Source organism: Rhinopithecus roxellana, chromosome 8 (genome assembly GCF_007565055.1).
Source record: "Rhinopithecus roxellana isolate Shanxi Qingling chromosome 8, ASM756505v1, whole genome shotgun sequence".
Lineage (NCBI taxonomy): Eukaryota > Metazoa > Chordata > Mammalia > Primates > Cercopithecidae > Rhinopithecus > Rhinopithecus roxellana.
This window is the reverse complement of record NC_044556.1, coordinates 95538906-95551942: the sequence shown is the minus strand read 5'-3', so window position 1 is coordinate 95551942 and position 13037 is coordinate 95538906. Positions and strand designations below refer to the sequence as shown.

The window sequence follows — 13037 nt, the reverse complement described above, 5'->3', positions numbered from 1 at the left end:
TTGCCATATTGCTTAGGCTGGTCTTAAACTCCTGGGCTTAAGCTGTCCTCCTGCCTCGGCCTCTCAAAGTGCTGGGATTATAGGCATGAGCCACTGTGCCTGGCTGGCTTTTTTTTTTTTTTTTTCTTGCCAAAAAATTTTGATCCTAGCCTAGTGAATGATAATGTTTTGGTCCAAAAATCAGGTATAAATGGCTCACTTTGTTATGGGACTTTATGTTGTCTCTGAAGACACTGACAAATGAGGAACTTGCAAAATGTTTGGAACAATGCCAGCAAAACTGGAATGAGTGGTTTGTTTTCCAGGTTTATTTTGAAAGGCATTATTCATTAGGATATATATTTTGGCTGTAAGAATTTTAAAAAGGTGTAGAAGATCTCAAACATGACAAAAAACACTAGGAAAAATCTCAGGAGCTGGAAATGACCCATGAGAATGGCTCCTAGATTGGTTTAACTCCTCATCTTCAGCGTTGGAGACGAAGGGAGACCTAATTCTCATGAGCCATCATGGCTCAGACAACTGAGCACTTGGCCTGACTGTGGACCACAGTCCCAGGGTAGTCCATTTTGGAATAGCATACAAATTCCAGGTGTAAATTACTAAGCTTGTTTTTATTTTCACTTAAAACATTTTTTTTTTTTTTTTTTTGGAGACAAGATGGTCAGCAGCGCTCTTCTATTCTCACTCAGAGAGATCCAGCTTCTGCTGCTGCCAGAATGTGCAAACTGCCCACGACAGAGGCCAGCGCTGAGTCCCTGAAGAGGGACCATCCCGAGGAGACCACGTGGGCTACATCAGAGCTTTGCTAGCCTGGAAGATGATAGGAGGAAATACCTATTCCTGTCAAAGGTTTTCTTTTCCTGCCCACAGGGCCTGACTAGCTCCAGTAGCCTAAGGGCATACAGAGTGTTTGCTTGTCACCTGGCAGCAGGTTCCACAGGACAACACTGCTTCCAACCAAGGGACCTATTTGGCAGCTAAGGAGGTGCAAGATCAGGTGCGTGTTCCAGGGCCCATGATCCTAAACTGCTGGTCTGGTGGAATGAGGGGGAGGCCCGGTGCAGGTGCAGCTGAGGCGCCATCTCAGAGACGCCTGTGAGGAGGAGGTGGCGTCTGCCAGAATGCAGCTTATGCCTTAAATCACCCTAAGCACAGCCATTACACTTAGAAGGTGCTGTGTCCCCATGAAATGACTGACTCCCAAGGACCCACTTGGGAAACTTGGGATTCCTGTTCCCACAATTCTTGGTTCTGTGGACTTAGAGACGCTGTTTCCCAAAGAGGGGAGCAGGGGACACGGCATTCCACGGAATCATTAGCTATGGTTGTTGTCTGGGCAAGAAGAGCCAGCACCTTGCGGGGCTGACTGACCAGGACTCTCCAGAGGAAGCAAGGCTGCTGTCACACAGAGAGGCCAGGAGGAGCCTGTCTGCATCCTGGTCATCCACTCAGGCATCTCTGGACACTGACTGTATCCGATTTTGATAGTAACTAGACAAGCGCAGCAATCCTGAAGTGAGACGGGCCCCGTGACCTAAGGCTTAGACCCCCCCAGCGATGAGTGTCTGGATCACACCAGCAGATAAGCTACCAAGGTCAGCAGAGACACCAAGGGGAATCTGGGAATGTCTTGGACAGGAGGCAGATAGTGCAGTTGCAGCTCTGAGGCCAGTGACAGTGACAGGGAACGTAGTTGGTTCCACCGACTTTCCTTTTTTTTTCCTTTTTTTTTTTTTTTTTTTTTTCAGAGATAGGGTCTTGCTGTGTCATCCAGGCTGGAATACAGTGGTGTGATGGGAGTTCACTGCAGCCTCGACATCCTGGTCTCAAGCAATCCTCCCACCTCAACCTCCTGAGTAGCTGGGACTACAGGCATGAACCACCACCATGCCTGGCTAATTTTTTAATTTTTTAGTTGAGACAGGGCCTTGCTATATTACTCAGGCCGATCTCCAGCAGTCCTCCCGCCTTGGCCTCCCAAAATGCCGGGGTTACAGGTGTGAGTCACCGTGTCCAGGTGTGAGCCACCATGCTCAGCTGCCTCTTATAAGCATGGGTCGATGGAATTCTGGAAGAGCTTCTCCCCACACTGTCTGAAACACAGACCTGGCACTGTGTTGGGTTGTGGTGGGCACTGTAATGTCCCACTAGATTCCCTTTTGTGGGTGAAGGACTTTATTCCCTCAGCTGCTGAGAGTGGTTAGGGAAAACAGGCCTCAGCTGCCCGCCCTCTGCAGGGACTGGCTCAAGCCAGTTAAAATGGCCTTCGGGTTCATTTTTATTTTTTTATTTTATTTTTTATTTTTTATATTTTTTGAGAGGGAGTTTCACTCTTGTTGCCGAGGCTGGAGTGCAATGGCATGATTTTGACTCACTGCAACCTCCACCTCCTGGGTTCAAGCAATTCTCCTGCCTCAGCCTCCCGAGTAGCTGGGATTACAGGCGTGTGCCACCACACCCGGCTAATTTTTGTATCGTTTTAGTAGAGATGGGGTTTCACCACGTTGGCCAGGCTGGTCTCGAACTCCTGACCTTAGGTGATCCACCCGCCTCAGCCTCCCAAAGTGCTGAGATGACAGGCGTGAGCCACCCTGCGTGGCTATTTTTTATTTTTAACACAGGGTCTTGCTGTGTCACCAGGCTGGAGTGCAGTGGCACAATCATGGCTCACTGCAGCCTTGACTTCCTGGGCTCCAGTGATCCTCCCACCTCAGTCTCCTGAGTAGCTGGAACTACATGTGCACCACCACGCCCAGCTAATTTTTGTATTTTTGGTAGAGATGGTGTTTCACCATGTTGCCCAGGCTGGTCTCAAACTCCTGGCCTCAAGTGATTGCCCACCTTGGCCTCCCAAAGTTCTGGGATTCCAGGCTTGAGCCACAACACTCAGCCTAGTTTAGAGTCATATGTAATCACCCTGAGATTTCCTGGGCATGCGAAGCAGAACCACGTTGACCCTGCTACTTAGTAATTCCCAGCCCCACTGGGGGAATTACTACAGGGGGAGAGACCGTGTGGCCTCTCCTCCTATAGCCTCTGCCCTGTCTGGTGGGCAGTCAGGGCCAGTTGGGAAAAAGGCGGACCTGACTTTGGAGCAGGAATTACAGACCACACCTCGTCTCTCTGTTGTTGGCAGTGTCAAAAGAATTTATTTCAAATCTGCTTAAGACTGTGGTAAAACTCAGGTTTTCCAAAAGGTAATACAGAAAGTTCAACCAACCCCCAAAGACCAGAAAACACAGTGTTTGCAATTCAAAAAATACAAACGCTTGTGGATACCAATACAAAAATTAGAAAAAAGTTGCTTTCCTTACCACTCCCCCCTACCCCCTGTGTTTTCAGTGGAACATCCACAGCAATAGGACCAAGAGCTGCCACCAAATACCAACAACGAGTGACCGAAAGTGGGTGCGATAGGGGAGGGGGAGGGAGGAGGAGAAATGGGGATAAAGAAAGGCAAGAAAATAGGAGTTCTGTCGACAGTCAAAACAAGGACACGAAGTTTTTTGTTTCTTGTTAAATCCCTTTGCCAACGTTAAACAAACACCTCTCATGCTTAATACAACAGCTTAGTGTCAAGGCAGCAATCCTACATCATGCATTGAACGTTTTCTGCTTTGCCCTCTCCCTGCTTCCTCTGGGTGCCAAGAAAGCCTGGGGCTCTGGATGTCCGGTTTCCAGGGCTAGGAGGAGTTGGAGAGGCTTCCCGGGCTGGGTCTCACCCAGTAAGCACCTGACACGCTCCTGCTACCGCAGTTGCAAGCAGTCACCTTCCCGAACCTGAAGCCTGGTTTTGGCCTCTCCTCAGAGCCTTACCCGAGGGCCTGGCCTGGTCTGCAGTGCCTGCATCACTGGCCCACAAGTCCCTAGGCCTTCCCCAGGACTGTGCTCTTTGAGAGAAGAGCGATGGCTCCGGATGAGACTTCCTTGGAGGTCTCAACTCCCAGCTCCTGACTGATGTCAACATCAATCATTGAAAAAGCCAGGGCCTCCCCCAACCTGCATAGCTCGTGCTGGTGAAGGCTCAGTGGTTATCAGTCATCTGAAAGTGACACGATGACCCACTAGCCCAACCAGCCTTCAAAACTTCGGCTCAGTTGCATCTCTTCCCACTATCCATGCTGGATTTCAAACCCACTCACACTGCAGAGACCCCTCGAAACAAAGGAGACAAGCTATGAGTTAAGAGACCCATTAGATACCAGAACTTAGGTAACAAAGAAGGCAGAGGCCTGGGTTAGTGTCCTTCCTTGGTTTAAAGGGGCTTCTGCACGCAGAGGCCTTGAGGCCTAGCAGTGAGACTGCTGACAGGCAGCCTGTTCACAGCACACACAGAGCGCTGTTCAAACAGGCCTGGCGGGGAATGGAAACATATGGGGTGTTACTTTCTATGGTCATAGGAAATCTGTCTTAAAGGTCTATTTTTCACGCTGGAGGCCAGGCAGCTCCTTGCCCTGGTCACAAGGAGGCTTGGATGGAAGACACTGGTCGGAGAACACTGGAATCCACTCCCCCGACAGGTTTGATTCACTTAATGGGACTCATTAGCTGAGATGCCAGAGGTGAAAGACTGCACTTTTTTTCTTTAAAAATGTTATTCTGTAATCCTCACAATACATCAGAGGAGGTAGGTTAGTATGACTAGTCCCATTTCAGGCGGGGATACTGAGGCACAGAAAGGATAAGAGATTGGCCCCCACCCATACCATGAATCACTATTAACGTCAGGTTAAAAGAGGGAAGTAACTGAGGGTTGAACTTGGTGTCTGATCAATACATCCTACCCGAAACCTGCTCTCATATTTTTACAGCCCAGATACGGTTAAAGCTGCAGGATCCTTTGATCTTCCGGGAGGAACTGCCAAGAATGCGGTCAACAAACACAGCTACCGGCTCACTTGCAAAAGAAAAGTCCTGAAATTTTCCAGCATCACCATCTTGAATATTTGCCAATAACATCTGTTAGAGTTTTTAAAAAACCAATTGAGGGCCACAAACCCATTAAGAAGTTCCTGTTGCTTCCAGTAAAACGTGGCCAAGGAAAACAAAGGTAACAAGTTTTGCTTTCTAGGAAAGGGGGAGCGGGCTGGGGGCATCTTCAGTGAGTAAAAATTCAAGACCCAACAGGTTGGCATCTGTTGGGGGTGGCTCACCCCATTTCCCCCTACCTGCCCCCTGAAGACCCATGGAAAATCCTGGGCTTGGGTATCAAGATAAAGGCTGGAAGCTTTGTCACAGACAGGCTTTCTATGGAGCAATGCAGCCGGCAAGCCACAGTTCCTCTGCAGATCCACACATGACAAACCACTAGCATAACCTGGTGGTTCTCAACTTGTGGAGGCCCCCAGGAGATATCTAGCAATCTCTACAGATACTTTTGGTTGTCACACCTAACTTGGGGGTTGCTACTGGCAGATGATGGGTACAGACCAGGGATGTTGCTAAACATCCTACAGTGTACAGAACTTACCGCAAAATGTCAGTAGAGGTTGAGAAACCCTGGCACCACCCCACAGGCTGTGCAACAGTGTTCTTCAGCATTCACATGTTGAGTCCCCCTAAGGACTGACCCTCACTACCACACAGCCAGCAGGTGGCCACGGGACCAGTAACAGCCTCCTTGACACTGAACCACCTGCCCACTGGTGCTGAAATGTGCCTTCCCAGGGGGACCAAGCCTTTCGCTTGCAATGAGAATTAAGGCTTAAATGCAAATATCCCTGGAAGAAATACACAAAGATCCTGCATTCTGATCCTTTCCTGAGAGTGCTGTGGTGGGGCGGAGGGCAGGGGCACCAAGAGGGAGAGAAAGGGCACAAAGAGGAGGGTGGGCCTGCCCCCAGCTCTCTTGGTGAGCTCCACAGTGCCTGCCCAGGCTCAATCCGGAAAGCACCACCCTCCTCAAACTTGGTGGGCCATAGGGCACCTAGGGCACTGTTGCAACTACAAAGTACATATCAGGCTGAAGATGCAACCTGGAACTATATACAGTTTTATAGCGCTTAGGTCAGTTACCTTGTGGGTCAGTATTACTGGTGTCCTCTTTAATTGGAATCATTATTTTCCCAAGGAGAACAGAGAGGGGAAAAGCAGGCTTTGGGGAAATACCTTCCCCTGCTTTGAATTAGGAGCTGGGATGCTATGTATGCAGTGAGGTGCTAGTGGATATTTTCGGAAGAGATTAATTTTAAAAGGAAAAGGCATACACTTTGACCACACTTGCTCACTGGCAAAGAACAACTGCAGAACACATTACAGAGGCACTATTTACAATGCAATGGAACTCGACATTTTAAAACTACTTTGAATTCCTTTTTCACTGAAACTGCTTGATAGATTTACACCAAGTTACTCCCCAGCCAGCCCAACTAAAGCCTCATCTTGATATCATTTCTATGTACAAATATGCCACCATGATGTAACGTGTTATGGAATTCGATGGTGGATGAGAATTCCATGACCTGTCATTTCTACTCCGAAACCCGGGACCTTCCCGGCCATGAGGAGTTGATAAGTTCCTTCTTCACTTTTCTGAACCCTCAAAAACACAAGTGTGTGGCACGGACCTGCCCTTCTCTTTGAAGTCAGAACATTGAAGGTGTTTTGTGCTGAAGACGGGAGAGGCGTGTGTGAAGGAGAGCTGGATGCCGTCCCTGGCATCGGCTGTATTGCTTCTGGGCTCGTGGAGGAGTCAGAAAAGGGAGATTCTCAGCCCCCAAGCTCAGGGCAGCAGTCAGGAGGAGGGAGTCCTTGCTGCACCTCTCTGGACTTCAGGGAATTTTTTTCTGAAAAAGGCCACCAGATTTGTGGGCATTTCCCTCCTGCACTTTCCACTTCTCTCCTGACCTGGATGCTGCTCCTTCAAAGGAGTTAGGTTCAGGGTAGCTCCAGGCAGCTTGTGCTCCAGTGATGGGCGCTTCCTCTGCAGAGGCGGGGTCACCTGGTGACCCGGTGGAGGCTCCACAGCCTTCCCCGGGGCTCCCCTGTGAGAAGCTCCTGTCACCACGCAGCCCTCATTCTGGGGGCAGGGGGTAGGTCTGTTTTTTTCAGAAGACAGCCAGACACTTCCCAAAGCTGATAGCTTCCTCAGCCCTAGGAAAGTGGTGACTGCTCTTCATCCTCAATCTTTAGGGATCTTCTCCATGCTCCAAGCCATGGCCACCCAGAGCTATGGCTAAGGATGAAGCTGCAGGGATATGGGAGGCATAGGCAGCGGTGCGGGCAAGGATACAGGGTCCTAGGTCTTGTATGTTACCTCCAAGGGCTCTGGACGGGGCTCTGGGATGGGAGGAGGAGAGCCAGAAACCGCTTGGTGAGATGACAAGGAAGAGGCAAGACCTAGACTTCCACGAAGCAGATGGCTCCCAGGCTCTGCAGCAGAGGCTGCAACACAGCACCAAGCAGCTCCTGGAGACGGGGCAGCTGGCCTTGTCAGCCACATCGCAGAGACAGCAGACCAGGCAGACTTGCAGACCAAGAGCGTGAGCTTTGAGGTAGGATTGTCGGGCCTGCTGAGTGGAGGCGGGGGACCTGCATGGCTCTGGCAGGCGGTTACTCAGAAAGCAGGCGTGGTATCTGAACAGGAAGGCAGAACCAAGGATGCACAGTTGGTGCCGGTGTACGGGGCGAGTTTTTATAAAAATCCAGTCCAGCAAATTGATAAGTCACTTCTCAGCCTCAGAAATAAAATGCTTGACAAAATATATTCTTTTTAAAAGGAGAGAGAAATGTTACTACCAGGTGGAGCTGGAGGTGGCAGGTGACTGGGGAGATGAGAGGAGGGAGGAGAGGAAGGGTTCCCTGGGAACAAGAGCCCGGCAGGCTCAGAACCCCTGTCGTGAGCTGTCTCTGAGAGGTGTGGATGACTCAATGTGGATCTCAAGGGAGAAGCCTGGTGTTTCCAGAGTCCCGCCCTCGCAGGTCAGACTCAGCACACCCAGTCTCACAGTGGGAAACTGGGAGACAAGGTACCTGATATTGCTCTTCTATTTTCTGCCTTCCCCAGAGATCCCGCCCACCACATCAGGGCAGAGCCATCCCTGCCTGCCACAGGGGCCACTTGTGTTCATGATGCTTTCATAACGACAATAGGGTGGACTGACTAGAATAGGCTTTCCCAGGGTCTGCCATCTTAAATGCTTATGAGTCTGAGAGTGGTTCTGCTCAGAAGAGCAATCTGGATGCATTTTCAGTTAACTTCTTGGGTTGCCAGTTTCAGAAAGGAGCCACCACCAGGTGAAGACTTATGACATAGTTGTTAAAATTCTTGTGTTTTCACGTGGATTTAAGAACTAAGAACTGAGTGAATTAATTTTAGGAGACTGTCATGCTTGTATGTCGGGGGGGGATGTATGTGTGTATGTGAGAGACACAGAGAGAGAGAGAGAAGGAGGGAGGGAAAGAGAGGGAAAGATGGAAGGAAGAGAGAGGCAGGGATGGAAGAAAGGAAGAGAAAGAAGAAGGAAAGGAAGAAAGAGCACGAAGGAGGGAGGGAAGGAGAGAGAGAGAGAGAGAGAGAAGGAGGGAGGGAGAAGAAATGAAGGAGGGAGGAAAACAGAGAGAGAACACAATTGGCTGACTAATAAAGGAAGCCATTTTAAAAGGTTCTCAACACTTCAGTGAGAGAGGCAAAAGTCTAGCAAGAATGATTAATATACCTTTCTATGAATCCTGCTTTGGGTCTGCAAGTGACAGGCACTACTAAAGACTCTAGGACCAAGAAGCTAGAAGATAACTTTCTCAGCATGATGAGAATCTGCAGTCTTGGGACTCTGAGGAGGCAGGGTCCCCGCAGAGGGCCAACACCTGGGGTGTGGGATTACAGCGCAGCTCCTGACTGCCACTCTCAGGAGGCCAGTCTCAAAGTCTACCTTCCTCTCCCTCCAAAAAAAGACAAGCTTTGAAAACAGGTGGCAGGAAACACAGACATGAAGCCTGAATGCTGACTCCCTTGAGAAAGGTCCTTCTTGGGGAGCGTTCATAACGTCTGGGTGGAATAAGGGTGACACACGTACCCGCCTTTGCCACTGACAGTGGCAGCTGTGAGCAAGGCCCTTAGACCCATTCCCCGTGCCCCCAAGAAAATGTGTTTCTATGACATTCCACGCTGCCAGGTTGTACCCATGACTTGCGTATCCTGCTTTTGTGGGTTATTTGAGCTTAGTGAGAATGGTGAGCATTTTGCCTGTGAATGTCAGTGTCACAGGCACAGTGCCGAGCTGGAGCGGAGCTAATTGCCTGACAGCTTTGGCCGCCCCAGGTTAGTCGGCACTTCCAATCCTGTGTGCAGGGTGACCTGGAAAAGAAGACAGGGGAAGTGAGGGTGGGAGAGGCTGCCGCAGGGGCCCCGAGTGCTCCAAAGGCACCGCAGACACCGGCAGGATCCCCTGCTGGCTCCAGGGCCATCCATGCAACAGCTCAGGGCTGCTGTATACTGGTGAATATTATGTCACTCAATATCCCTAATTAAAGGCTATGTTGGTTTGCACCTTTTTCCTCATAATAAGAATCACCCAGCTGACTAGTTCCTCATTTTGCCAGAGCTGCCAGAGCCGGGCAAAGTAGATGCTGTCCCAGGAGCATGGCTCTCACGCACTGGCTCTCGTGGTTACATATTTGTGTCTACTTTCTAGCCATGACCTTCTTTCCTTTCCTATTAATCCCATTCTATTAACTGTGAGGAATAATAGCCAACCTTTTATTGTTTTTTATTAAAAAAGCTTATTTGTTCATTGGTAGAGATGGTGTCTTGCTAGTTCCCCAGGCTGGTGTCAAACTTCTGGGCTCAAGCGATTCTCCTGCCATGGCCTCCCAAAATACTGGGGTTACAGGCGTGAACCACCATGCCTAGCCAAGGCTATCTTTTATTTTATTTTATTTTTTTGAGACAGAGTCTTGCTCTGTCACCCAGGCTGGAGTGTAGTGGCGCAATCTCGGCTCACTGCAGGCTTCGCTTCCCAGGTCACGCCATTCTCCTGCCTCAGCCTCCTGAGTAGCTGGGACTATAGGTGCCCGCCACCACACCCGGCTATTTTTTATTTTTTATTTTTTATTTTTTTGTATTTTTGGTAGAGACAGGGTTTCACCATATTAGCCAGGATGGTCTCGATCTCCTGACCTCATAATCTGCCCGCCTCGGCCTCCCAAAGTACAAAAAAAAAAAAGCACAAGTAGGTGTTACAGAAACTTTGGAAGGTAGGGGGAAATAGACAGATAAGAAAAAGTTCACCAATATCCCCCCATCTGAGGTGACCACTCTCAGCGCTTTGATACATATTGTTCTATTACTTTAAACACACACACACACACACACACACACACACATACAATGTATGGTATTATGCTGTGAACAGCATGTATCCTGCCTTTTTTCCTTCTTAACAGTCTCTAATGAGCATTTTCCTATGGCATTAAAAATGCCCTATGAGCAAGATCTGAATGACTACAGAATGTTCTGCCATATGGCTGTGCTGAGATTCATAGTACCTGCCTTAATTCATATAAATTTTGTCTCTAATTTAACAACATTATAGAGAACTCTAGGATGAACTTCTCTGGAATATATTTTTGTCTATAGCATTCACCAGATTTTAGCATCTTCTCCCCTAAAACTCTCTGCTTCTTCCCAACCAACCCCCGACCTCTGCCAGGAAAACGGACTGGACTACGAAGCCTGCCTGGTTGCTCAGTGTGATGCCCTTGTGGATGCTTTAACTCGTCAGAAAGCCAAGCTGCTCACCAAGGTGACAAAGGAGAGGGAACACAAGTTGAAGGTAGGTACCTGGGAGATTGACACATTGAATCCCTGCCACATCCTCTGCACCTAGCGTGGGGTGGAGCACACAGTAGGCACTGGGTAAATATTGGCTAAGTGAGTGAATGAGTGAGCTAATGAATGAATGAGATAAGGAAGAGATGCACCAGCTGGTTCAGTTATATTCATGTGACCTGACAGAGATGAATCAATATGCCCTGTGTCTTGAGGATTTCAAGTCAGAAGCCCACCTTCTCCCTCCCTGTTTCTATCTAAGGGACTATTCTTGTTCTCATTTTGCAGAGCAGAAGTGACCAATGACAGTGACTAGCCCTGACCCTGTTCAGGTCTCCAGCTCTGTCCCCTTCTTCAGGTCCTCTCTGATAGCTCACGTCCTCAACAGTCAGCAATAACATACACAGCCAGTTACCACCAAGGGAAGACGAGACTCTCCCCTCACATCACGTTGAGTCCCTGACTCAACCAGGCACCCACGAACTCTCTGAGTTGATGACGGGCTGTCACTGTTTGAGGAGCTCCATCTATGCTAGAGACATTTCATAAGTGGACCAGAAAATATTACTGTCAAGAAAAGCAGAAATGCATGCTGGAGATGATCCCATGGTTCATAAGTGAGGGGGCTAAGACCATCGCGTTATCCAGGGCCACAGAGAGGTCGGAAGCCAGTCAAGAAGCTGGTCACTGATTGTATGGAGAGTTCCAGATTATGCTCTTTCTCTGCATGACCGTCATGAGTTTAGAAAGGTTTCTGTGTTGGGTGTTGCAGCCCTGCTTCTTGGGAAGTGAGTCCACTTATTTCCCAGCAAAGAGGACACATGGAGCTCAGCAGCAGAGCCGAGACAGGAGTGGATGAGAGGTGGTCAGGCCAGCGCCGCTTCTTCCAGGCTGTATTGGCGCTAGTTCTCTGACTCTTGCCGTGGCCTGCCTGCTCTTCCTCTCAGGAGACAGTTACTTAGAGGAGTCTTTCCGTTGCAGATGGTTTGGGACCAGATCAATCACTGCACACTGAAGCTGCGTCAGTCCACCGGACTGATGGAGTACTGCCTGGAGGTGATCAAGGAGAACGACCCCTCGGGGTTCTTACAGGTGAGCCCGCCCCTGGAAGACACCAGGTAGTCTTCCTCCAACTGCCCCATTGTTCCCCAAATCAGTCCAAATTCCAGTCAAGATCCTTTCCTGGCTTGGATTGAGCAGATTCTCCTTTGCTCAGTGATTCCAGAAGACCTAGGGTCTCACCTTGGCTCTGACTCTCACTAGATGTGACCTAATTTTACAGCACGCATGAAACGAGGAGGTGGAATGACATCATCTCTAGGGCTGAAATGCCTCACTACAACATTTTCCCCACAAACGGGAAAGGACAGTCTTGCCAAACAAGCTGGACAGATTGCACTGGAAGAAGCAAGTTAGCAGAATCCACATGGCCCATTATCTCAATGTGCAGAGTCCTACAGGCATGGCTGGTGACCAGCTGCCTACAGGGACAGTGCAATCTTCTCAGGGCCATCTCTCCTGCATTCAGGCTGACTCAGGGTCATGAGTATCTCTCAGGAACATGGCAGTGATTCAGCCTCTGTCAGTGGGGAAAATGATGAATCCCTTTGATTATTTCCCAAGAAAGATACACGAGATCCTGGCTCGACAGGGACATGTGCAAATGTCTGATAAGCAGGGACTTTCCAGCAAAGGGGAGCAGAACCATGGGTGTGATGCAGTCAAGTTTGGAGCAGAAGTTGCAGAACAACTCAGAGGAAACACACGGGCAGGGGGCAGATGTGGGCTTAGAAACTTTAGGGGTATGGAATATGCTTTCTTTAGACACTGGGGCAAACTGCTAGTATGTTTCACTTTGCAAAGTACTAGATCTAGGAAAACAGATCTAATGAGGGATGCATTTGTATATTTAAAAAGCATCTTGTATTTCTCAACAGTGTTTGCTACACTCTCTTTAAGCAGCAAGTGCTTCTTTTCATTTCATGTGATTCTGAAATATGATTGAAACAATATTTCAGTGCATTTTTAGACAGCCTGTGCTGGGTGGGCAGGGGTCATTTAATCTCTGCCATGGCTCGAGAGCACAACCCTTTTCTGTCTCTGAGTCCCATGGAGACAAAGCCCCTACCTCTTCCTCACCCCTGGCTGCACAATTTTTCCTTTGCAAAGCAAAACCTTAAACTCTTTGCTCTCCTTTAAGATCTCAGATGCTCTGATCAAACGCGTCCAGGTGTCTCAGGAGCAGTGGGTCAAAGGCGCCCTGGAA

General features: G+C 49.1%; 1 protein-coding gene and 1 long non-coding RNA gene across 2 annotated transcripts in view; one reads left to right on the top strand and one right to left on the bottom strand.

Annotated features, from left to right (window-relative positions):
- Positions 1-52: 52 nt before the first annotated feature.
- LOC104670712 lies at positions 53-8448 on the top strand. Its single transcript, XR_004058926.1, has 3 exons — positions 53-1000; positions 4815-5053; positions 7266-8448. It is a non-coding gene; the product is annotated as an uncharacterized LOC104670712 (long non-coding RNA).
- Positions 8449-9232: 784 nt separating this feature from the next.
- The window catches only part of TRIM67 (tripartite motif containing 67), a 48972-nt gene continuing 45167 nt past the window's right edge, over positions 9233-13037 (bottom strand). Inside the window, 1 exon segment of the mRNA XM_030934940.1 lies at positions 9233-9298. Within this exon segment, the coding sequence (XP_030790800.1) occupies positions 9233-9298 (66 nt within the window).